General features: G+C 43.6%; 1 protein-coding gene across 1 annotated transcript in view; it reads left to right on the top strand.

The window, feature by feature from the left end:
* LOC310776315 (adhesion G-protein coupled receptor G7-like) overlaps positions 1–22,427 on the top strand; it is a gene marked incomplete at its 5' end in the record, with an annotated part of 29,060 nt that extends 6,633 nt beyond the window's left edge. Inside the window, 10 exons of the mRNA XM_083636517.1 lie at positions 2,272–2,420; positions 3,788–3,901; positions 6,478–6,662; positions 8,429–8,581; positions 9,046–9,158; positions 11,245–11,594; positions 12,570–12,651; positions 13,491–13,649; positions 15,777–15,945; positions 21,890–22,427. Coding sequence (XP_083492643.1) covers positions 2,272–2,420; positions 3,788–3,901; positions 6,478–6,662; positions 8,429–8,581; positions 9,046–9,158; positions 11,245–11,594; positions 12,570–12,651; positions 13,491–13,649; positions 15,777–15,945; positions 21,890–21,991 — 1,576 coding nt within the window. The 3' untranslated portion in view covers positions 21,992–22,427. The remainder of the gene's footprint in view (positions 1–2,271; positions 2,421–3,787; positions 3,902–6,477; positions 6,663–8,428; positions 8,582–9,045; positions 9,159–11,244; positions 11,595–12,569; positions 12,652–13,490; positions 13,650–15,776; positions 15,946–21,889) is intronic.
* Between the last annotated feature and the right edge of the window lie 2,737 nt (positions 22,428–25,164).

The following is a 25,164-nucleotide window of genomic DNA, read 5'->3' as shown; positions in this document are numbered from 1 at the left end:
CATCGGCCAAAACCGCTGCCTCACAAGGAGTCTTGACCTTCCGCTCATTTAAATATACAAAGAGGCAGGCAACGAGTTTCTTAGCTGCTCCAGAATGACCAGATCACACAGCTCATCAAACGTCCCCACACCCGATGCAACACACCAATGGCCGAAATGAGACACTAAATCACGTGCAAACTCTGAATAGGTTTGACGATCAGTTTTCCTCCAGGCTCTAAACCGCTGGCGATATGCCTCCGGTACCAATTCATACGCCTTCAAAACAGCCTTTTTCACCTTGATGTAATTACTAGCATCAGCAGGACTTAAAGAGGAATATGCTTCCTGTGCCTTCCCTGTAAACACACACTGAAGCATCAAAGTGCGCTCTGCATCAGGCCACGTACGTGCATTTGCAACACGCTCAAACAGTGAGAAGAAAGTATCTGGATCCTTCTCATTAAATTTTGGCAACAACCTCAAATTACTGACAATGTCAGAATTAGTGGAACCCCCACTCCGACTGGACAGATCAGACAATTTGCCCTCTTTAACCAAATCCAGTTTACACCGTTCCACATCCAACCTTTCCTTTTCTACCTGAAACTTTTCCACCTGAAACTTTATTTTTTCCAGTTCCAATTTGAGTTCCATGTCTTTTTGCTGCTTCCATTCCTCATGTTGAAGCTGCATTTTCAACAACTCTCTTTGCTGCTCAAAATCTAAACCCACAGCACCCACAAGATGTTCTTTTTCTGCCATCTCAAGGATTCCAGCCTCCACTAATTTTTCCCTTAAAGTGGCTTTAATTGTATCCAATTTGACCCTTTTATCAGCTATTTCAACCTGATAGTGCTCAGCTATCTTCAACAGCTGTTCTTTTGAACACTGATCAAGCAAAAGATCACAAGGAGACTCAACAAACTCCTCAGCAGAAGCCATTCACACAACCTGACAGACTGACAAGAGAACAAACCAAAAAACAAACCAAAGGCTACCAACACAAAGCCAAGTAGCTCATTTCCACAAATGTTGACCTTACTGTTGTGAACTACCAGACCAGGATAACCCAACCACATAAGGAGAACCCCAAAACAAATATAAAATCTTCATGCAGTTTGGCGTTGGGCTTTTTGAACACTGCTCCACTAAGAGCCCTTTACACAGAGTACTAATAACTCTGCACAGAGAAACAGGAAGGCCCCCAGCTATGCTGATAACCCCCCTGGAGCTCTGGGTGTGTCCCCGAGACCCCCCGTGGGTCTTTCTTGCCGCCCTGCACAAAAACAACAAACTAAAACAACAAACAACAAACAAAGAAAACGGGGAATAACTCCGAAACTCAAGATTATCCCACCCAGCATTCACAACTGTAATTCAACATACAAACCTAGATTACTCACCAAGAGCAACACTACCAACCTGGGACCAAATGCACTCTCCTCAATCCACCACAAACCAACAACCTACAAAGAAAAACACATGTGTGAATCTCCCCCAACAATGCCTCAATGCAACATACAGACAGAGTAACAATTTCCACCTTACCACTCTGCAAAAGACCAAGGCATCAATACAACAAAACTAAGTTGTTAATCACAACTGAGCCAAACTCCACAAGATCTCCTAAAGACGAGCCCCCAGATGTAACAGCCCAGGCTCAGTGGACTGTACAAATGAGGGGAGACCACACATGTTTTAAAGTCATAACCAAAAGTATTTATTATAAACTAAATGAATTAATCAAAAGATAAGATTAGATGTGTCAGTCAGTAACGTCAGTAGTGAATGCAGTGTGTGGATGAGTGAGAAGTGTAGTGTAGATGTTTGAGATGTATGAAAGTAAGATCCAAAGAGCCTGAGCTCAAAGCAAACCAACAAGGTGGAGAGAGGAGGAGAGAGAGAATGAGAGTGAGCAGCCAGCTCAAATAGGGAGCATCCAGGTGCTCCAGATCAGCTAATCAAGCAGCCCCAGCTTCTGCCCAGCCAGGACCTGCAGACTGAAACAACCAATCAGTACAGTGAACCCACAGCACATAGTGAGGGCTGCCACACTTTCTCCTTGATAAAACGTTATAGGGTTGTACAACAACCCAGGATTTACAATTGAGAACGAGGATTTGCTATCGATCCATGCATGAATTCTATTCCATGCACCACTTTAACTTTACGTCCCTTGCAGACATTTAGGGAAGGGAGCAATTCAAACATTACATGCTGTAAATTTGTGGTAAAGAACACGCCTTGTCTGGTCCATGTCTGATGCATGTGTCCACTATCCCCGCCCAGCATCACAGAGACCCTGGAGCAGCTCTCTCTGATGCAAAGTGTGGATCTGAACACGTCTCAGTATCAGGTGGTCCAGCCCAACCTGGTCATCCAGTCGGCCCAAATCCCTGCTGAAAGCACACGGGGAGTCCAGTTCACTTCACTCAAAGGTGAGCTACTGGTCCTATAGCCAATCACATCACACGTTAGTCTCTCTCAGAATGGAAAAGAACATGCTCCATCAATTTCCCTGTTTATATACGTTGGTTTAGGTGTAAATACGTTACACCCAGGGGTAGTGGTAAATACAGGGTGTAGTGGTAAATCCTGAGGTGGGTAAACTATCCAAGGTGAGTAGTTTACCCAGCTTGTCCCTCCTCATTGATTGATACAGGTGATTTGCAAATACTGTAGGCGAGTAAACTCTTTCCCTCATTTCAAAGAGGAGGGTAAAAAAATATGTTGTGTTTGGCCTCCACTATGGACCCTTCTTGAACTAATCTTCTTACCCTTATTAAAAAAATAATAATAAATAAAATCAACAAATGCTACCTATTCCTTTTGAAAGTCTTAGCTGTATAGACGACTGTGATGCACAGTTAGTTTAATTGTACTGTTGACAAAATGTACTATTGTACAGTAAGTTGCTTTGGACAAAAGCATCTGCTAAATGACATAATGAAATGGAATGTAATGTAATACATTGTCCAATCTGATTGGACAAGTCGAGTGAGCGAGGAATCTTTTTTCTCTCTCATGATCCATAATCTCATTTGTGAGATTGACTTACCGGTAAATTTTTTCCACACCAGACAAAAGAGCTGAAACACTCAAATAAACTTGGCATAAGAATAATAACTCCCATGAGTCATTAGTCAATAGTCATCGACTAGGCTACTCCCAAAATGTAGTCGACTATTCATGGGAGATATATTGAATTGTTTCCACCCCAAAAAAAAGATAAATTCACATCAAAAAGGTCTCAAAACAGCCAGGGTTAACTCATATAGGCAGGACCAACCTGGAGGTATGTGAAATAGCAGAGTCCTGATTGGCTCTGAGAGGCTGTTCACAAATGAGCCTCTAATCCCCAGCAACTTGTCTGAGCCTGGAGGCAACTGGAGTCGACTAGTCGCCTACAGGTTGACTAGTCGACTCCAGTCTGTGAAACCTCTAGTAATGGCAAAAGCTTTCTATGATCATCTAATCATGACCATCATCATCATAGCAAGTGGACTCTGTGATTTTTGTCCCGGAAGTGATGTCACTCAACTGGAAGTGATGTCATCAGTGATGTAACTTGTGCATTCTACATTGTGACATCACTGATGAGGTCATCGGTGATGTCATAAGACCGATGTCATCAGTGATATCATAAGAGGAAAATCATCTTATGACATCAGGCACTGATGTAACATCAGTTAAGGCTCCTTAGAACAAATTGCCGAATCGTTGACTATTTGGGGTCACCCCTAGTAATGCAATGTAAATAAAGGTTATGGTAATAATACTAACAATTCTGATTCCCACTGTTTAGGAACTACTGGCAGTTTTGTGGAGGACCGAATTCAGCTGAACACCAATACTTCCGAAATTGTGGTGGAAAACGGGTCCCTAGTCGATGTCCTGATATACATACGATTCCCCCAAGGTGAGAAGTTTTCCCTCTATTTGGAAAAGTCACAACTTTGTCATCCACATTTCACAAACCATCCTCCCACTGCAAAAAAGACACATCAGACTTTGAAAACTACTACTACTATTAAAAAACAACAATATATTATTACATACTGTAGTTTCTACTGCTAGTGCTTCTATCACCACAGGAATAAGTACCAGTACTACAGTATTATTATTATTATTATTATTATTATTATTATTATTATTATTATTATTATTATTACATTGTTATTATTGTTATTGTTGTTATTACTAGTTTGGTGGGACTCCGGCCCCTTGTTGTGTGTGTATGTTGTTCTTGTTGTGCTGTGTCAGTAAGGAGGGTTAATGTCGTATGAGCTGGCGTGTTGGGTTAATATCATATCAGCTGGTGCCTCGGGGGTTATGTCGTATGAGCTGGTGCCTCTGGGTTAATGTTGTATGAGCTGGTGCCTCGGGGTTAATGTTGTATGAGCTGGTGCCTCGGGGGTTAATGTTGTATGAGCTGGTGCCTCGGGGGTTAATGTTGTATGAGCTGGTGCGTCAGGGGTTAATGTTGTATGAGCTGGTACCTCTGGGGTTAATGTTGTATGAGCTGGTGCCTCTGGGTTAATGTTGTATGAGCTGGTGCCTCGGGGGTTAATGTAGTATGAGCTGGTGCCTTGGGGTTAATGTAGTATGAGCTGGTGCGTCAGGGGTTAACGTTGTATGAGCTGGTGCCTCGGGGGTTAATGTTGTATGAGCTGGTACCTCTGGGGTTAATGTTGTATGAGCTGGTGCCTCTGGGTTAATGTTGTATGAGCTGGTGCCTCGGGGGTTAATGTAGTATGAGCTGGTGCCTCAGGGTTAATGTTGTATGAGCTGGTGCCTCGTTGGTTAATGTTGTATGAGCTGGTGCCTCGGGGGTTAATGTTGTATGAGCTGGTGCCTCGGGGTTAATGTTGTATGAGCTGGTGCCTCGGGGGTTAATGTTGTATGAGCTGGTACCTCTGGGGTTAATGTTGTATGAGCTGGTGCCTCGGGGGTTAATGTCGTATGAGCTGGTGCCTCGGGGGTTAATGTCGTATGAGCTGGTGCCTCGGGGGTTAATGTCGTATGAGCTGGTGCCTCGGGGGTTAATGTCATATGAGCTGGTGCCTCTGGGGTTAATGTTGTATGAGCTGGTGCCTCGGGGTTAATGTTGTATGAGCTGGTGCCTCGGGGGTTAATGTTGTATGAGCTGGTGCCTCGGGGTTAATGTTGTATGAGCTGGTGCCTCGGGGTTAATGTTGTATGAGCTGGTGCCTCGGGGGTTAATGTTGTATGAGCTGGTACCTCTGGGGTTAATGTTGTATGAGCTGGTGCCTCGGGGGTTAATGTTGTATGAGCTGGTGCCTCGGGGTTAATGTTGTATAAGCTGGTGCCTCGGGGTTAATGTTGTATGAGCTGGTGCCTCGGGGGTTAATGTTGTATGAGCTGGTACCTCTGGGGTTAATGTTGTATGAGCTGGTGCCTCGGGGGTTAATGTCGTATGAGCTGGTGCCTCGGTGGTTAATGTTGTATGAGCTGGTACCTCTGGGGTTAATGTTGTATGAGCTGGTGCCTCGGGGGTTAACGTTGTATGAGCTGGTGCCTCAGGGGTTAATGTTGTATGAGCTGGTGCCTCGGGGGTTAACGTTGTATGAGCTGGTGCCTCTGGGGTTAATGTTGTATGAGCTGGTGCCTCCGTGGTTAATGTTGTATGAGCTGGTACCTCTAAGGTTAATGTTGTATGAGCTGGTGCCTCGGGGGTTAACGTTGTATGAGCTGGTGCCTCGGTGGTTAATGTTGTATGAGCTGGTGCCTCGGGGGTTAACGTTGTATGAGCTGGTGCCTCAGGGGTTAATGTCGTATGAGCTGGTGCCTCGGGGTTAACGTTGTATGAGCTGGTGCCTCGGGGGTTAATGTTGTATGAGCTGGTGCCTCGGGGGTTAATGTTGTATGAGCTGGTGCCTCTGTGGTTAATGTTGTATGAGCTGGTGCCTCGGGGTTAATGTTGTATGAGCTGGTGCCTCGGGGGTTAATGTTGTATGAGCTGGTGCCTCGGGGGTTAATGTTGTATCAGCTGGCACCTTGGTGGTTAATGTTGTATGAGCTGGTGCCTCGGGGGTTAATGTTGTATGAGCTGGTGCCTCGGGGGTTAATGTCGTATGAGCTGGTGCCTCGGGGGTTAATGTTGTATGAGCTGGTGCCTCGGGGGTTAATGTCGTATCAGCTGGCACCTTGGTGGTTAAGTGGTCATTTTGACCACTAGATTCCAAACTCTATAATCTCTCATGATAAATCCTCAATTGAGAGATTCAATGTCCTATGAGCTGGCATTTCGGGGGTTAATGTCGTATGAGATCATAAACAAGTCAGAATATCACCAAATTCACTATGCAGGCTTCTTGGACTTACCTTTTAAATCAAAAGCAGCTCAGGAATCTGCTTGTAATACTACGACAACCACCACTACTGCTACATCAACTATCATTCATTACTATTACTACTATACTAATAATAATAATTTACATTCCTCTCTCTCTGTCTGATCTCTTGCGTGTGAAGAAGCTGTGGCTGGACAGCGAAAGCCATCAAACGTCTCGGTGGGTTTTGTTCTCTACCAGAACGATCGTTTCTTCACATCCCGGCTCTACAGGAGGCAGCAGTCCACCTCCATCAGGGTCCTGTCAGCCAGGGTCAAAGGTCATGACCGCGCTGTGGATTATGTGGAAATGCTGTTTACACCCACAGTAAGATAACTAAACTGTCATCACCTTTACACTATATGGATATTTTATCATTATTCAAAGGAGCATATCTGAGCCTGACCCTGTCCACTTCCAACAGTGTAGGACTGTAGCAATATTACAGTTGTTATGGAATTATGAATTACTAGGCATCTCGCGCGCTATGCACGCTCGTTTATTATTATTATTATTATTAACTCATTGAGTGCCAGCCACTTTTGGAGAACGGACGCTCCCAGTGCCAGAGTTTCAGAGCGTTTTCAGTGATTTCTCGAGGCCCACAGAATATTGTGTGATATTACTATGTAAACACTGAACACGCACAAAGAACGATGAGACTCTATTCTATCATCTGCAAAAAAAAGTTTATTGATCCCATTTTCCGTTCTTTAGTTATGAGCCGGAGAAGATAGCTTGATTCATCCAAAAAAAGCAATTTTTTTCTAGAAGCTGAGATAATTGGCCTTTTGTGAAATTAATCATTTCAAGCACATCACTGACTCTGAAGCTAATCTTTTCTAATGTAGTCACACCTCAAAAATAATTTCCTTCAATAAAACAGTTTAGGCCAGGGAATTTTGTTTGGCAGAATAATATTTTTAGCTACAACCAGCAGCGCTGGCCCCTGCGTGCGCTGCTGGTTGCAGCTTCTTGCTGGTTTTGATTTGCTGCTGGTGGGTATCGGATATTCTGGCTTGCGTTTGTCAATCCTGTCCTGCTGCCTGGGTCTGTCTGGGTGTTGCGTGCTGCTCTGCGTGCCCCCCCCCCCCCCCCCCCCCCCCCCCGCCCCGCCCCGCCTCAACTGCACACTCCTCCTCCTGTCTGTGGTGGCTCTCTGCTGAGTTTGCTGTGCGCACAGTGAAGGGTGCGGAACAGCCAGGCTTTTTTACAGCGTTCCGCGTGTGTTTGTCACCGGCAACGATGCTTCCAGTTGGGAATAATAACAACTCCACGGTGTGGATGTGCGGATCTGCTGTCGCAACCGACACGGAGCGGCTCAATTGTGGGAGCAGATTGGCTGCTGCAGGCACAGCTGCAGTAACGTGCTTCAGCATATCGATGCATACGGATGCGATGCGATTTCCGTTTCCATAACGACTTCTTCTTTGTTTTTTCCTTGCCTTTCTGTTATGTGGAGAGCACTGTCGCCACCTAAGGGTTCTGTAAAATAGGTTATAGACCTCCAATAGCTACAATAGTTGTACCAGAGATGTATCAGGGATTGATCCACGTCCCACCGTCAAAAAACGCAATTGACGACAACCGTCGTCATTGGCACTCTACGTCAGTATTTGAATTGACGACAGCTGTCGTCATTGGCATTCAATGAGTTAAAGGGAATGAGAGATGGGAATCTGATTGGTTTGATTGATGTAACGCCCAGCCGGCCCATGGCTACACCTGTGAATAATTCTTAAGCATGCCCATTCAAAGCAGGTTCCTCTTACAAATGCTCCACGTCAAGCATGATCCGTCAGCTGACATTCAAGGCATATACGGGCCTCTGGGCCCGGCTGGGCTCCTGGTTCAGCACTTCTCAGATGACATCACAATGCAGCAGCTTATATCTGATTTTATTTAGTTTATCATGAAAAAAAGGGAAGATGACCAAACACATATCCCACAAACGTTCTTTTGTTTTAGTATGTGCTGGAGTAAAGTATAATTGTAAACACTGCTGCTTTTGTCGAAGTACACAGTAGTGTATCAACATTAACCTTAATGTCACAGAACCCGGCAACATGTATTTATTGTTGTTGATGTTTTAGATCATCACCAATGCAACGCTGTATGACTACGCCTGTGTGTTCTGGGACTACAGCCTGGGTGACTGGAGCACCCACGGCTGCACCAAGGGCAACGCATCGGATGGAGTTCTGCGATGTTTCTGTAGCCACACCACTAACTTCGCTGCACTCATGGTAACTTGCTTTGGCTCTATTACTACTACTATAAATATGATTTTTTTTTCTTATTACTGGATTGCAGATAGCACCAAAACTGTTTGCACCAAGGCTTTTTTGTTCAGCCTTTATAATGGGACTCTATGGAGCCAGCCTTGAGTGTCTCACTGTTAGCAAGGCTGTACTTTTGACTGAATTCACTCAATTCCAAAAATTGTAACAGTTAAGTTACTGGTGCAGTGGCACCCAGAAGTGCTGTTCTGTTGTCGTGATGTCACACTGATTCCTCCTATAACGTTATCTACCGCTAAGTTTGCAGGACAGCAGAAAATGTGGACTAAGCATTACTGCCTGCCTGACCTGAATTTATCTTGTGATGAAAAATGGGATTTTGACAAATATAAAAGTAACATACTTTTAATGTGTAGAGAAATCACTGTTTGATTGTTTGATTCTGTCCTCTGATTTTGTTTCTCCAACAGATATTCAGGGAGAATTACAAATATGCAGAAGCCCTGAGCTATATGTCCGTCATTGGACTATCTTTCTCTATCATTGGCTTAACAATAACAATCATTCACCACATTACGGAAAGGTAACAGCTTATTTTCCTCCACATGCAGAAATTAACCTGATCTCAAGACACAGACATTAGGACATTAAGACAAGGCATAACAGAAATACTGAAATATAGCCACATGTATATATATATATATATATATATATATATATATATATATATATATATATATATACAGTATACTGTATATGACCGTTACAGGAGGTCTTTCGTGTCCACATCTTTGCATCGGCCTATGAACTGCGCCCAACGCCAGACGCAGCGCAGATTAGGGGGCTTGGACCAGCGCACTCGATATTTTGGTATCGGCGCTACAAGCAGCCTTAAGCATTATAACCACGCCTTTTAAGCGTAAAATTATGCACAATCTGCTCATTGGAGAAGTGCAGTAAACAAATCACAATCTTCCCTTTTAAGCTCCAATTCCACGGAGCGATCCAGTCCGGTCAGAAAAGCGCTCTGAGCTCCCCCTCCCTCCCTTTCATCCCCGTCTGTCTCATATATTATTCCATATTATTATGCTTCTCAAACCAATCGAACTGCAGTTTAAATACTGCAAGCATGTAAATACGCTACACTATAGCAAGATCAAAGTGAAAAGAATGTTCTAAACACATTGGCATGTGGCCTATGTCATGATGAGATTAGATTGGTGAAAGTTTGTCCAGATTAGAATGATATCGTTTTCTCTCGCTACCTTTTCTTCTCCAGTGCTGCAGATGATGCACATAAATATAGCCTACATTATGTAAAAGTCATTGCATAAATGTGTTTTTATTGTAAAAGTGAATGTGAAGTAGGCTAAGCCAAGTCTTGTTGGAGCGGAGATCACAGTAAGACATCACAGTAGAACCGTGTTATGGCTGTCACTCATCTCTAAATCACGTTAAATCTGCGAGCGATATTTATACCACCTGGATTACATATATGTTTCACATTGGGTTGTGTTTGGATTTCTGTTTTATTTTCACCAATATTGAAATGTTCGAGAATTGCATCTTGTGTGAAGAGAAACATTATTTCTATGTACCACTTTAGGCAGTTTAGGCTGATTTGGTTGATATTTCCTGTCGAAATGGATTAGCATCAATGCATGCTGGGAGATTTCATATGTGGCTCAACAGCCTCTGAGGGAGTGAGAGAGAGAGAGGGACTGCCTGATGCGCGAGAGAGAGGGAGTGTGAGAGAGAGAGGGGGAGAGAACAGCCTCTGAATAACAGGGGCTCAAAACTACGATATAACAACTTTTTTCCATTGGTCTTTGTGCCTGTCTGACGCACGAGAGAGAGGGAGTGAGAGAGAGTGTGAGGAGGCAGAGGAGAGCTGTGCGTAAATACGCACAGAATATCCGCGGCGCACTGAATAAGGCCTGGTTTTGAAAAGCGCTAAATTAACGCCAGGGGGGAAGATATCGTTAGGCCGGTATTTAAGGCCAAAACGCCCATTCTGGCCTTTTCTGGCACTGCGCCACGCCTCTTTGGCGTAAAGCGCATTTCTGGGCCTAAAACCATGTTGCTATCTTCTCGAGGCAGGCGCAAGGCACGTTTTTTGCGTTTAATGCCAGTTTTTGCGCCTAAGGCCTGTACCAAGATAGGGCCCACAATCTGCTGTGGTAGTTTTTCTCCAACCTGGCATAATTACATATCAGAATTTGTTATATTCACAATAATACAACCAATTGTACTTTATTGTATTGTACTGTATTGTCTGTGGTAGTTGGCCAATCATGCAAATTTGGATGTGGGGACGTGGTAGAAAAGCAGCAGCCACCAAAGTAAACTGAGCACTGCTAAATAAAAAAAAGTACCAAATTGACTATTTTAACTGAAATGTGATAGCTGTTCACTAAAAATGTTAAATGCAGCGTGATTGTTATTGTGTTGACGTATTTTAATCGCTTTTTGGGTTTAGCTGTTACAGTTTGCTTTGGCCATTAAGGGTATGGACAGTGTTCCTGACAAAATGGAGCTACGTCAAGCTCTACAGTGGCTTCACTGATTTGTTTTAACACAATCAATCTTTATGATGCTAGGTCAATGATGCCCAGGAGGTTCAAACTAACCAGAAATAGCCTTTAAGGATTGCTTTTCAACTTCTTCAGTTTTCAAGGAAAAGCTCAGCAGAGCCGGACCACCACAATTGTGCTGGTGAGTATCTGCATCAGTCTGCTGGCCTTCAGCATCATCTTCCTCTCCGGAGTCAACAACCCCAATGAAGCAAGCAGCACCCAGGTGGAAGCCACCAGCACCCACACCACCGTCCCTGATTCAGACCTCCATGTTGAGCCAGATCAGGGCCGCTGCACGGCAGTGACGGCTCTTCTCCACTTCTTCCTGCTGGCGACCTTTGTGTGGAACGCTGTGTTCGGCACGCAGTTGATGTTTCTCATCCACAAAATGCGCCGCAGTCTTCCACGTGCCTTCACCCCCCTCAGCATTACTATTGGATGGGGTATGAGATTCAACATTCAAATATTTGAAATGAATGAAGATTAGGAGCACAATGGTACCGCCAGAGTTTGAGATATATATATATATATATATATATATATTTTTTTTTTTTTGGGTGGTGGACAAAATCTATGAATGGCCCGGGAGAAGCTTTTTTATTTTATTTTTCCTTGTTTGTTACATTACAGTGTTTGATTTTCATCATAATCTTGTTTTCCATAATAATAATAATAAGTTCAGTGTTTATACTTTACTTTATTGGTTTATTGTGACGGGACAATGCACATTAATGGACATGTTCAGAAATACAGAAGCCTCTATATACGAAAACATGTAAATATGCCGGAGTTAGCTAATGCTAATTTACATCCGTAGTCCCCAATAAATATCAAAACAATCACTCATTACATTCATTCAACGCACAAACTGAAATATACATGTAACGTGTCATCGCAAAAGATACCACAGCATTACAGACATCAAAATTACAGCAAAACACAGACAGGATGTACGCAACAAACTGATATACCTGTAACGTGTCATCGCAAGAGATACCACACATTACAGACATCAAAATTACAGCAAAACACAGACATGCCTGTGTTGCTGTCTGTTGTAGTGTAAAACGACTAAAGGGAGAGCAGGTGGTTACATGAAAGTGAATAATGACATCACAACAGTATAATCCTAATGTTAATTAAAAAAAAAAAAAAAAAAAAATCTAAATATGGATAAAAGTCCAAAAAACATCAAATTGTCTTCGACGAGATTCCATTCCTTACAGCACCCCCTTTCTTGGTTTATTGCTTACCTTGACAGAATACAGACCATAGTAGCATAAAAACAAACATGCTAATTCATATAGGTTGTTTATTTAAAAAGTATCCTAGGTTGTTGCAGCACGAATCCTTCTTCAGCGTTGTTTATATTGAATTCAAGCCACCTGTAACTAGTTTGATTTCCTGTGTGATTTTAGGAGTACCAGCTGTCATCGTGGTGATCACACTAGGAGCTACCTACAGTGTCCACACACCTTTGGGATACAGACGGGAGGAATTGTGGGTCAATTACAGTATTTCATTGTCTCTCTGCACTCATCTCTTCTGTCTGTCTCTCTGCACTCGTCTCTTCTGTCTGTCTTCTGTCTGTCTCTCTGCACTCGTCTCTTCTGTCCGTCTTCTGTCTGTCTCTCTGCACTCGTCTCTTCTGTCTGTCTTCTGTCTGTCTCTCTGCACTTGTCTCTTCTGTCCGTCTTCTGTCTGTCTCTCTGCACTCGTCTCTTCTGTCCATCTTCTGTCTGTCTCTCTGAACTCGTCTCTTCTGTCCGTCTTCTGTCTGTCTCTCTGCACTCGTCTCTTCTGTCTGTCTTCTGTCTGTCTCTCTCTCTGCATTCGTCTCTTCTGTCTGTCTTATGTCTGTCTCTCTGCACTCGTCTCTTCTGTTCTAACAAATAGGTTCCCTTTGGACACATCAAGCATCGCCAAAAAGGGCAATAAAAGTGCTAAAAGCACAAATATTTTGCCTTTATTATAGATGTTGCCCTTCGTTAGTTTGTTAGTCACACTGTAACGTCGACTTTGTGCCGCTATGGGGGCGGCATTGACAATGAATGTGACTGATCCAAGAGTGGAACTACGTCAATGCTCGGGGACAACATGTTTAATTTTCTTACATGTTTATGTTTTTCCTTTTCACTTTGTGATTTTAAAGATCACGTGACGTCCAGATATTTCCAGGAGCTACAGTGGAGTTTGATATGAGAAAATGTTTCATGATGTAAAACATCCGCGGTAAACGTCCGATTTTGGTGTCACTCAGAATCAAAGAGCTCTTATTAATTTTACTGTACTGTCACTATTTTATTTTTTGTTTTATTTTTTATTTTTTTACCCTCAAGTTGCTGGCTTGCAGCTCTGGACAGCGACGGACGCTTGGACTTTGGGAAACCAATGTTTTGGGCCTTCCTCCTTCCAGTTGGCCTGGTCCTCATCTACAATGCTGTACTGTTGTTTTTCTTTGCACTAAAGACATGCAGAACAAATCCCAACCTAAACAGGTAATGTTGGACGCAGATTGATCCTGATAATTCTCTTTAGCTAACTCTTGTTTTAAGGTATCTTATTGCTCTGTTTGAACCACTCACCTAAATAATATGGACAAACCACACTATCTTTTGGACTCAGGTTTTCACGTTTTTGGACTCAAAGTGTTGTGAGTCGCCATCATGGTGTCCTTGCGCAGCTTACGGGAGATGGGGGTTTCCCATGAGCCGCAGCTCCGCTCTACTATTGGTCCATGATCGGCACGCTGCGCGACCTGTCAATCACCCCCTTTTATATTGTCTATTTTACTCCAAACGGGCGAGTTATATAAGAAATTAGAGAAATACGAGTGGGAGGGTTAGGGTTAGAAATACGAGTGGGAGAACATGGGACTCTATCGTTGCATCGGCCTATAAACTGCGCCCAGCGTCCAGCGCAGCGCAGATTAGTGGCCGTGGACCAGCCCACTCCATATTTTGGTATCGGCACTACACGCAGCCTTAAGCATGCTCATTGGAGAAGTGCAGTAAACGAGTCACAAGCTTGCCTTTTAAGCTCCAATTCCATGGAGCAATCCAGTCCGGTCAGAAAGCCAAGCGCTCTGATCTCCCCGCCTCCCTTTCATCCCCATCTGTCTTATTTTATTCCATATTATTATGCTTCTCAAACCAATCTGACTGCAGTTTAAATACTGCAAGCATGTAAATACGCTACACTATAGCAAAATCAAAGTGAAAAGAATGTTCTAAACGCATCGGCTAGAAAAATATAGCCTATCCCTATGTCATGATGAGATTAGATTGGTGAAAGTTTGTCCAGAATGATATCGTTTTGCTACCTTTTCTTCTCCCCTGCTGCACAGGTAGGATGATGCACATAAATATAGCCTACATTATGTAAAGTCATTGCATAAATGTGTTTTTATTGTAAAAGTAAATGTGAAGTAAGCCTAATCATATTGGAGCGGAGCGGACATCATAGTAGAACCGTGTTACGGCTGTCTCTCACCTAAATCACGTTGTATCTGCAAGGGATATATATACCACCTGGGGTACATATATGTTTCACATGGGTTGTGTTTGGATTTCTATGTTTTATTTTGGCCAATATTAAAATGTTCGAGAATTGCCTGTTGTGTGAACAGAAACAGTATTTCTATCTACCACTTTAGGCAATTTATGCTGATTTGGTTGATATTTATTCTTGAAATGTATTAGTCTCAATGCATGCTGGGAGATTTGAGGGAGTGAGAGAGAGAGAGAGGGGGGCAGAACAGCCTTTTTTCCATTTGTGCTGCGCAGGGAGTGAGAGAGAGAGAGAGAGGGGGAGAGAATTGCCTCTGAATGACGGGCTCAAAACTGTCATGTTGTAAAAACTGTCATGTTGTTATACTACGTACGGTATAACTACTTTTTTTTCCCATCGGACTTTGTGCCTGTCTGAGCGCACGAGGGAGGGAGTGAGAGAGCTAGAGGGGGACAAAGTGTGAGATCAGCAGAGGAGAAGCTGTGCGTGGAATATCCGCGGCGCACTGAATAAGGCCTGGTTTTCAAAAGCGCAAAGTGCTAATTTAACGCCAAGGGGGAAGATATCGTTAGGCCGGTATTTAAGGCCGAAACGCGCATTCTGGCCTATTCTGGCACTGCGCCACGCCTGTTTGGCGTAAAGCGCATTTCGGGGCCTAAAACCATGTTGCTATCTTCCCGAGGCAGGCGCAAGGCACGTTTTTTTTGCATTTAACGCCAGTTTTTGCGCCTAAGGCCTGTGGGAGAATAGGGCCCATGATGTGTGAATGGGGGAAAGGGGAGAGAGGGGAACAGACACTGCACTAGTTATATAAATGTGTCACAAATTTGATTACACGTAAATATACTTGAGTGTCATCAGCATAGAATTCAATGCTGTCTTCTGATGATATAACCTAGAGGGAGCATACATATTTAAAAAAGAAGGCCCCAGTAAGTAACTGTCACTAGTAGTCATGTAGTCATATTTTTAATATTTTTGTAATCAATATTATCAGCATCGGACAACAATTATTGATAATTATTAGCCATCATACAGTATCAACTTTTTATGTATTTATCTGCAATGTTTTACTCCAAAGAATAACGGCCAATCCTACTCTTTCTGTTGTGCAGTACAAAGCAGACAAAGTCTTTGGGGAAGAAGTTCCTCACTAGTTTTTCAGTGGCTGTGTTACTGGGCCTTTCCTGGATACTGGGTTACATGGTGCTCAGTACCAACCATGAGCAGGGAGTGGCCCATCTCATCTTAAGCATCGTCTTCTGCCTCTGTACCACCACACAGGTAGGTTACAAGAATACAACCACTTTGTGGTACAAGGTTAGTTAGACCAGAGGTTCTCAAATGTTTTTGAGCCAAGGACCCCTTATAAGATAGAAAATATACCCGGGGACCCCCTCATTCTGATTTGTGATTTCGGGCTCAGCTTGTTTCCACGCTAACGTGCTTGACTTAAATTGATAGGTTTGTCAGATTAGAATGCAATCCACGAACCATTTTAGATTTAAAAGCATAACATATTTTCGTTGAACTATAAGCTTTTGCACACACAAAAAGCCCCCCCCCCCCCCCCCCCCCCACAACTGAGGGTCCCCGGACTCCCATTTGAGAACCACTGAGTTAGAGTACCTCTCACTGGCTTCTGGTTAGTTTTAGAATTGATTTTAAGATTTTATTGATTACTTACTGTATAAAGCACTAAATGGCCTGGCTCCAGAAGATATTTGTGAAACTCTATCTCCCTCTTTACTAATTGTTACATACCAGTGCCCAGTTATAACAATATCCATATTCTGGCTCGTATTCTTCTGTTTCTGGGTGTTAACTGGCATCAATGGACAACATTAGAACCAATTGGAACCAATTGCCTGAAGAAATGTTTGGCTAGCCAATTAGCCATATCTCTTTTATCCCTTTGCTTCCTGCTCATCTTCTTTGGACCAACTTTACCGTTTCTGTGTAGGTGTGTCACAGAGAAACAGGCACTGTGTTTTGCTAAAAGTATCATAACTCAGAAGGTTCGATACATTTACATGTATGTAATGGCTTTCTCTTATGGTGCTTGCCTGACAACGCCACCTAGGTTTGTTTTAATAGAGCCTACAGTAGGAACTCCATTAGAGAAGGACCAAAATGTACAATGTAGTACAAGGGAGAGCAGTGTGAACTAGACCCAAGGACAGAGACGGAAACAGCTGTACCCAAACAAATACCATTTATTGGCTACACTATATATATATATATATATATATATATATATATATATATATATATATATATATATATATTAAAAACGGGGCATTTCAAACAGAGATAAAAATGGGGTTAAGGGCTTTAAAAGCCAGCTAAAATACAGGGAATAAAATGGGATAAAAATTTACAACTAAAAAGTCCAGGCAGAGTCCCGTGTGTTCAATAGTCCCAGCCAAGTAGACGTGCCCCTCACTTCCGGGCGGGGTCCAACCAGCCGCCCAACAGCGCCGCACCAACGTTTAGGCAATCCTTCAAACACAGCGCTCTGGCTCCGTCACGTCTCGGTTCCGCCGTCCACTCCCTCGGAGGTGGCCTCTATAAGAGAAAAGGCGGGCGAGTACGTGTTGTCGCGGTCCCACAGCAGTAGCGCTATAATACTGCGATTGCAAATTAACGTAACTTGGTTGCTCTATTTCAGGAACTCCCGGCTAGGCAGACAATCACTATAACAATCGTGAGATACTCACAGTGCCCTGGACCAGGCTTCAGCCTCGTCCAGTAACGGCAATCAGGCCTGGGTTATAGTGTGTCAGTTCCGGTTCCTTGCTCCTCCTCAGCCGGGGTCCTGGGTCGCTGTCCTGGGTCACTGTGGTGGGGACATGGCTGGACCCCGTCGGCTGCTGGCGGGGACGTGGCTGTCTCACTCGGCTACTGGCTGTCTGTCTGTGGCTTGCTCTCCTCTCCCGTCCTTTGCATACTCCTGATAAAGAAGAAATGTTCCCCCCGTTCTGCTCGCCTATTGGCTCCCCAGTGTCAATTCCCCTGCCCCAGGTGTCTGTGATTTCAGCAATCAGTGCAGGCAGAAACTCCCAAATACAAAATCAAATAATGCAAAAGTAATCAAAGCACACTTTAACCAACACACATCGAATAATTAAATAAAGTGCACATCTAATGAAAAATAATTAAATAAAGAAGACATCTAATAAGAAATAATCCAAAACAAATGAATCAAAATAGGGAGTTTTCTGCCCTGTGACATATGAACTTGATACATTTACATGTATGAACTTGATACATTTACATGTATGAACTTGATATATTTACATGTATGAACCTGATACATTTACATGTATGAACTTGATATATTTACATGTATGAACTTGATACATTTACATGTATGAACTTGATGTGAGGTCTCTAGACCATATTTCAAGCAGAAGGCCATTCGTGCATAATCTAATCCGATCACCCCCTGACGTCAGTCAAGTTCTAGTATGACGTGGTCAGTCAAAGTCTTAGTATGACGTCTGTAATGACGTCAGATATGACGTCAGTTAATTCTCATATATATAGCAAGGGTTCTACGTCACCTCTCTCTCTCTGGCCGATCATAGCAGCAGCTAGCTTCACGGCAGTCCATCTCCCCTGAAGCCGTCCTCCGAAGCGTTGTTTTGCCCCACCCACCTCCCCAGTCCGCCACCAACGAGTCGTGACTCCTGATCCCCCACTGGGGGGGGATCTCCTAGCCTATGCAGATGCCCTCCTCTTGCCTCAAGAGCAGCGCCACTGGCTAATGGAGTCATGCGCCAAAGTATTTGCCATGCATGCCGATTGCTAAATAAAGTTTGTTAAATCCTACCAACTGGCCTCTCATGATTGAAATATTTACATGTATGAACTTGATACATTTACATGTATGAACTTGATACATTTACATGTATGAACTTGATATATTTACATGTATGAACTTGATACATTTACATGTATGAACTTGATATATTTACATGTATGAACTTGATACATTTACATGTATGAACTTGATATATTTACATGTTTGAACTTGATACATTTACATGTATGAACTTGAATGATCCGGTTGTTTGAAAAGAATGGGCCTGTCCATCACTAGCTTCACCTGGTGGCCACTGATCACCTCCACTGGAGCAGTTGGTGGTTATGTGCCTTCCTCAAAGGCACGTCAATGATCATTTCTAGGGAACAGCAGAGAGTCACTTTTTCATTTCCTGAGCCAAGAATCAACTAGAGCAATAAGAAAATAAGAGTGAGCCTAACCACTTTCTTCATGCTCACTCTCCAGGGTTTTCAGATATTCATCTTCTTCACAGCAAGAACGCCAACCTTCAAGAAAGCCTTCTGCAGGGCCATCAGGCATACCACTTCTGCCAGCACCCAGAGCAAAGAGAAAGAAAGAAAAGAACAAGGAACGCAAAACACTGGCATTCATTTAACTCTAATCAACTCGAGTGCACCCTGCCCCCAAAATGTCTGTGCATTGGATGCCACTGATACAGATGTTGGCATAGATGCCGCAACCGTGGGTGCCCCGGGGCCCGAGCACCCACAGAAAGAGCCGAGCACCCACGGGGAAATGGGGGGAGGGAGAGAGAGAGAATGCAGAGAGAGCGGGAGCGACGTGTCTGTCTGTCCCTAATAGAGAGCCCCAGGGATGACGTATTTTTGTAGTCGGAACGCGGACTTCCTGGACTTCCTGGTTCTGCCTATGGGATTTTTGAATGGGTTTTTGCCCAACAAAACGCAAGCTTAAAGGAGAATTTTTTTTACACCACAGACCTTATTTCCAGCTTAACACATTCACTGCCAGCCGTTTTTTTTTTACTGTAGGTAGGTTCTGCCAGAGGGTTTTTTTGAGGATTCTGGCTCATCTTTCAAGACCCGAGGATTCTTTTCTGCTAAGATTTTGTGAACACACAATATCTCAAAAGAACTAATAGAATGTGTGCTTTCTCTGTCTAAAAGAGTTAGTTTGTAGAGTTAGTAGTTATGTAAGCATTAGCAGTTGAATACAGCATGGTTTCAGCGTCAGAAAAATTATTCTGAGATAAACGGCTTTTTGTGAAATTCGATAGAACAGTCACTTTAACCATTCATTTTTGGCATCAGTAAGACGTCAGACATCTAAACAATAGTTTTGAACAGTAATTTCCTCCATAACAGCAGGAAACCCCCCTCTGCTTCCAACTCCTCCCTCCGTGGGCGTTCTCCTCCGCCCTCCTTGGCTCTGCAGCGGGTCTGTGACAAACGAGTTGCTGCAGCCTGGCTGCTGCCTGGCAGTCTGGATGGGGCTCGCTGGATGGGTTTCGCTCGTTTCTTGGCGGTCCGGTTGAGAGCTCTGATGAAGCTCTTGCGATTCTGGGCTTATTTATGGTGCGTGTTTCAAAGTGTGCATCCAGTCTATTCTTGGAACCCCCCACCGTTGCCACCGCTGTGCATCAGCGCGAAAGTGAAAGCGTTTTCGCCATCAATTTTACAGTATGAGAACGGCTTCCTCGCGCTTTTCCCTCCAGTTTTGGGTCGCCTCTTTCTACTGTGGAGAGACATGTCGCCACTCAGTGGGTCGGTAAAATAGATTATACACATTCAATACCTCCAATTCTGGTATAGGAGACGTAAAAGGGTTAGATCAACGTCCCACCGTCAAAAAAAAAAAATCGAATTTTTTTTTGCGTAAAAACACGTCATTGGCAGTGAACGGTTGGATTTTGTTTGACGTAAAAACACGTCATTGGCAGTGAACGTGTTAAAATATGATATTTTACTCACCCAAATAGCTTTGGTTTCATTCGGATGTCCACAGAAGATTTTGAGCTCGGAGTAGCATCCTCAAACAGGCTATAACGGGAGCAAACTGGGCAAGGTGCATGCGCTCTGTAAATAACACTTTTTCTGTCACGCCGCGGTCCATATCCTCATTATATGATACATAAATACACGTGAGGCTGTTTGTACCAGGTTTGTACATCCGGGCTGTTCTGGTCTCCTCATACGGGGTCTGTGAATCCAAATGTCGTTCGTCCCGTTCAAGTCTCGTGAGAGTTTCCACACCGGCTGCTCTGAATTTACAGGAGCCATTCCCCTTGTGACTATTGTGACTTGTTCACAACAACTTGAAGATGGCCGCCCTTATGGATTTGAGCCAGAGTATATGCTTGAAGAGTTGGCCGAAATTGAAGAGCGGACGAGGAAAGAGAGGGACAGCAGGAATGAACAAGCCGCTGCACGTGCACGGCCGAGAATAAATGGTGATTGGTGGTGTTCATGTGGACGCTGTAACTCTCACAGTTCACAGACCCCGTATGAGGAGACCAGAACAGCCCGGAGGCGTACAAACAGCCTCACGTGTATTTATGTATCATATAATGATACATGAGGATGTTTTTCCACATCATACATTTTACAGTGCACTCCTCTTATAGTGATCACCTTGGGACGGGTCAAATTGATCACTATAAGCGGATGATCATTATAACCGATTTTTTATTTTTCTTTATTTCTCATGCAGATTACCATCTAATTGACATGTGTATATGTATACATGAATGCAGTACATATAAAATCAAGGAATGTTATTGACTTTAAAAATCCATACAGTAAGTCAGGGCCTCCAGCTGTTTCAAACACAGCGGTCTCGCATAGACAGACATCTCTGCACAGACAGAGATGGTGGGATCTCTCATACAGACAGACATGCACCGAGTATTGCTCTTGTATCTCATACAAGATACAAGATGTTTATTGTCACACGGATGTACAAGTACACACGGTGAAATGCTTGAGCTGAGTTATGTTCCGTTACAGTCATCATCGTCATCGTCATCAACATTGTCATCGTTATTGTCATCTGTAGTAGTTACAAGTCTTTGTCTATATATTGCGGTTGCCCATAAATAAATCTGTACATAACATGTTAGCAGCTGGTCATAATGGTGGGGTAGATCTCTTTATTGTTTATAGGAGTCTGGTGGCTTTGGGGATGAAGCTATTTCGTAGTCTGCTTGTCCGGGTTTTGGGGGTTCTGTATCTCCTACCAGATGGTAGCAGGGAGAACATGTTGTTGAGTGGGTGGGTTGGGTCCTTGATTATTTTCCTGGTTCTTGAGGCAGCGCTGAGTGTAGAGGTCTGCCAGTTCCGGCAGCTCGCAGCCTGTTACATGCTGGGTCACGCGCCTCACTCTCCTCAGCGCTTTCATGTCTTTTATGGTTCTTTCCTGTAGGCCGTCTCGTCGCCGTTGGAGATCAGCCCCACCACTGCTGTGTCGTCCGCAAACTTCACGATGGTGTTTGAGGTTTGGGTTGCCACGCAGTCGTGGGTGTAGAGGTCATACCAGTAGGGGCTGGAGACACATCATTAGCTCATTTTTGGCAGTTTGTAAAAAATAATAAAATTACTGTAGTTTTAAACATGTTTTCCATTGTTCTCACGTGGGACATGGCCCAAAATGATCACTGTAAGTGGAGTATTGATCACGAGAAGCGAGTTATAGGAATGATTCAGGATGAAGCTTTTTGATCAATATAAGCGGTTGATCACTATAACCGTGATCACTATAAGCGGATTCCACTGTATCTATTTTTTCTATTTTATTTTTGGTTATCCTGTCATTTTCTCCTGCTTTGTGTGTAACAAAGTGAATGTTTATTCTCCTATCTGCTTACTGGCCATGATTAAGAGAGCATTGTTTCTAGTACAATACATAACCCTGAAGAAGACTTGTGTCAAAATGTTGTATTATTTTTTACCATTAAAAGAATATTCTTGCATCGTGGCTACGAGTGTGACCCCCCCCCCCCCCCCCCCCCAACACACACGCACACACGCACACACACACACGCACACACACACACACACACACACACACACACACTAGGACAATACATTAACCATCATTGTGGCACGTCTCTTACAGTAAAGATGTCAAATACATTTAAAATAATAAATAATGGCTATAATTCTTAATTACAAAAGTTCACCACCAGGAAAGTCCTGGAAACCATCTCCCCGGGTAGAATTGTGCTGGAAATATGCATGGTGGTGTGTTATGATCCAGGGAAGGTCATGGGCAGTGGTGCTTACTGTGCAATCTAAAGAAGAGCTGCTCTCAACTTTCAAGATGTCTAACACACATTCAGGTTATTCCCAAATAACTTAACATACACCATCGGCAAACAAGCTAAGCAATACAATTCAGTCCACCTTGTTGTCAACAGCTAACTAGCTATTTTTCAGTGGAGGCAGAAGAGAATTAAAAAACTAAGGGGTTAGGGGTAAATAGTGGAGCAGATTAAAGACAAATCATCCACATCTGGAAAGAATGACCAAAGTTGGCACACATTGACACATACCTTGTGGATTGTTATTTAAAAAAAGCCATGCAAAAATCAAGATTTTTCCAAGATGGCCCTATTTCCATCCTGGAAATACTATTTTGGCGACAACTTTGTGTAGAATTGTCCAATATGAATGATCTTGCTATCAAACCAACATTTATGACCACAGAGAAGCCAGACTTATTCCACGTAAATTTGTATTTCTGCCATTTTTTACATCAGAATGTCACTGTCCAATGCGATTTTGATTCTTCTGGTGTCAAATGGCAGGTTTTTAACTATGGGAGATTCAGAATTATACATCAGAAATCATTTTTATATCTCCTTCTGCCATTTACTCTGCTTATTTTTGCTTATTCTGCCTGCCGCCCTACATCTTGATGTCACTTGAGTAAATAATTGCGATGTTATCAGGGATGTCACTTGAACAACTGTGATGTCATCAGTGATGTCACTCAAGCGATTGTGATGTCGTCATTCTATGATGTCATAATGTCAACACACACTTGGATGTGGATGCAGATTAGAATGCCAGGGAATGTGCAAATGCTACAGCTTTGGTCCTGATTATGCACAGCACTGTGTAGATACATTTTCACATTGTATTTAGCACTGCAGGTTACAAAAGAATAGACTGTTTTTCATTTATGTCTGGAAGAGCTCATCGTCATTAATATCACTTGAGCAATTGCGATGTCATCAGTGATGTCACTCGAGCAATGTTGATGTCATCAGTGATTTCACTTGAACAACTGTGATGTCATCAGTGATGTCACTCAAGCAATTGTGATGTCATCTTTCTATGATGTCATAATGTCAACACACACTTGGTCCCTTCATAAAGCCTTCTGTTTGAGACGCATTGTACACACAGAGCTGAAGGAATGTCTGCTCTAGCAGGGTATGAGGACTGGCAGCTCCACAATGCTGCCAGCTTAGGAGACCTGGACACACTGAGGAGCCTGTTGCAGGAAGAGTGCTTCAGAAGGTGCATCAATGAGCAGTATTGGTGGAGTGGGAGGAGCCCTCTGCAGCACGCAGCCTTGCGGGGTCACGCTGCCTGTGTGGCCTACCTGATCACGCAGGGAGCACAGGTAAACCTAGCTCACATCGACCGCATGCCTCTCTACATGGCCGTGATCAACGGTCACCTGGACTGTGTCCGGATCCTCCTGGAAGCCGGGGCCGACCCTAACAGAACCCGTGACGAGGCCTCTCACCTGCTGGAGGTGGTGCTGAGGCACCGGCGAGACGCGGCCTTCGTCCAGCTGCTCTTGGACCACGGCGCCGATCCGGCCCTGGTGACCTTGGAGCAGGAGCTGGAGGAGGAGGTGGATCCCAAGGCGCTCAGGGTCTTTCTGGAGGCCAAGAGATGTCCTCTGAACCACGTGTGTCGTATCCGGATCCGCCAAGCGCTGGGAACACATCGTCTGAACCAAGTCCACTCCCTCCCACTAACACAAGTGATGAAGGACTTCGTGTTCTACCAGAACTGACTTGAAGGACGGTCACTTTATGGCATTTGTGGCTTTATTTACCGAAGACTGCATCTCAAACCTGGGACGTGTATAACAAGGCTTCCGATGTTTACAGCAAACTCAGCCGCAGTATCTACCAACAATAGCTGATGTCCATGTAAAGATCTTGGAAAACTTGTGGTCATGATTAAGGGTGCGCCGATCACGTTTTCTGCCACCGATCGCCGATCGCCTATAGGAAATATCTGCCCGACCGATCACCGATATATAAACTCCTCAAAAAAAGTTTGGAAACGTTATTTTAGGTCGATTATTTCTCCCCTTTAATAATACCAATTGGCATTGTATTTTATATCGTTGGAAAGCCAGATTAGTGATAGGGCTTTTTTTTATAAAAAAAATATATATATATATATAAAAATATCTGCAATCAGCCGATCGCATATTTGAGGTCAAAATCGTCCGATACAGATTGCTTGCCGATCGATCGGTGCACCCCTAGTCATGATGTATGACAGGTCTAGTCCAGCTGATGCTGTTGATGATGTAAGTAAGGCTGGACATGTTTGCTCGGAAGCAGAGGCCATATGAAGTATGGGTGTCAAAATGTATCGTATAATCGATGCATCGCGATGCGGACGTGTGAATCGAATCGAATCGAATCGTTGACAGATGAATTGTTG

Source organism: Poromitra crassiceps (assembly GCF_964638095.1).
Source record: "Poromitra crassiceps genome assembly, chromosome: 5".
NCBI lineage: Eukaryota > Metazoa > Chordata > Actinopteri > Beryciformes > Melamphaidae > Poromitra > Poromitra crassiceps.
The sequence above is the reverse complement of the archived record's forward strand: the minus strand, read 5'-3'. Positions and strand labels throughout refer to the sequence as shown.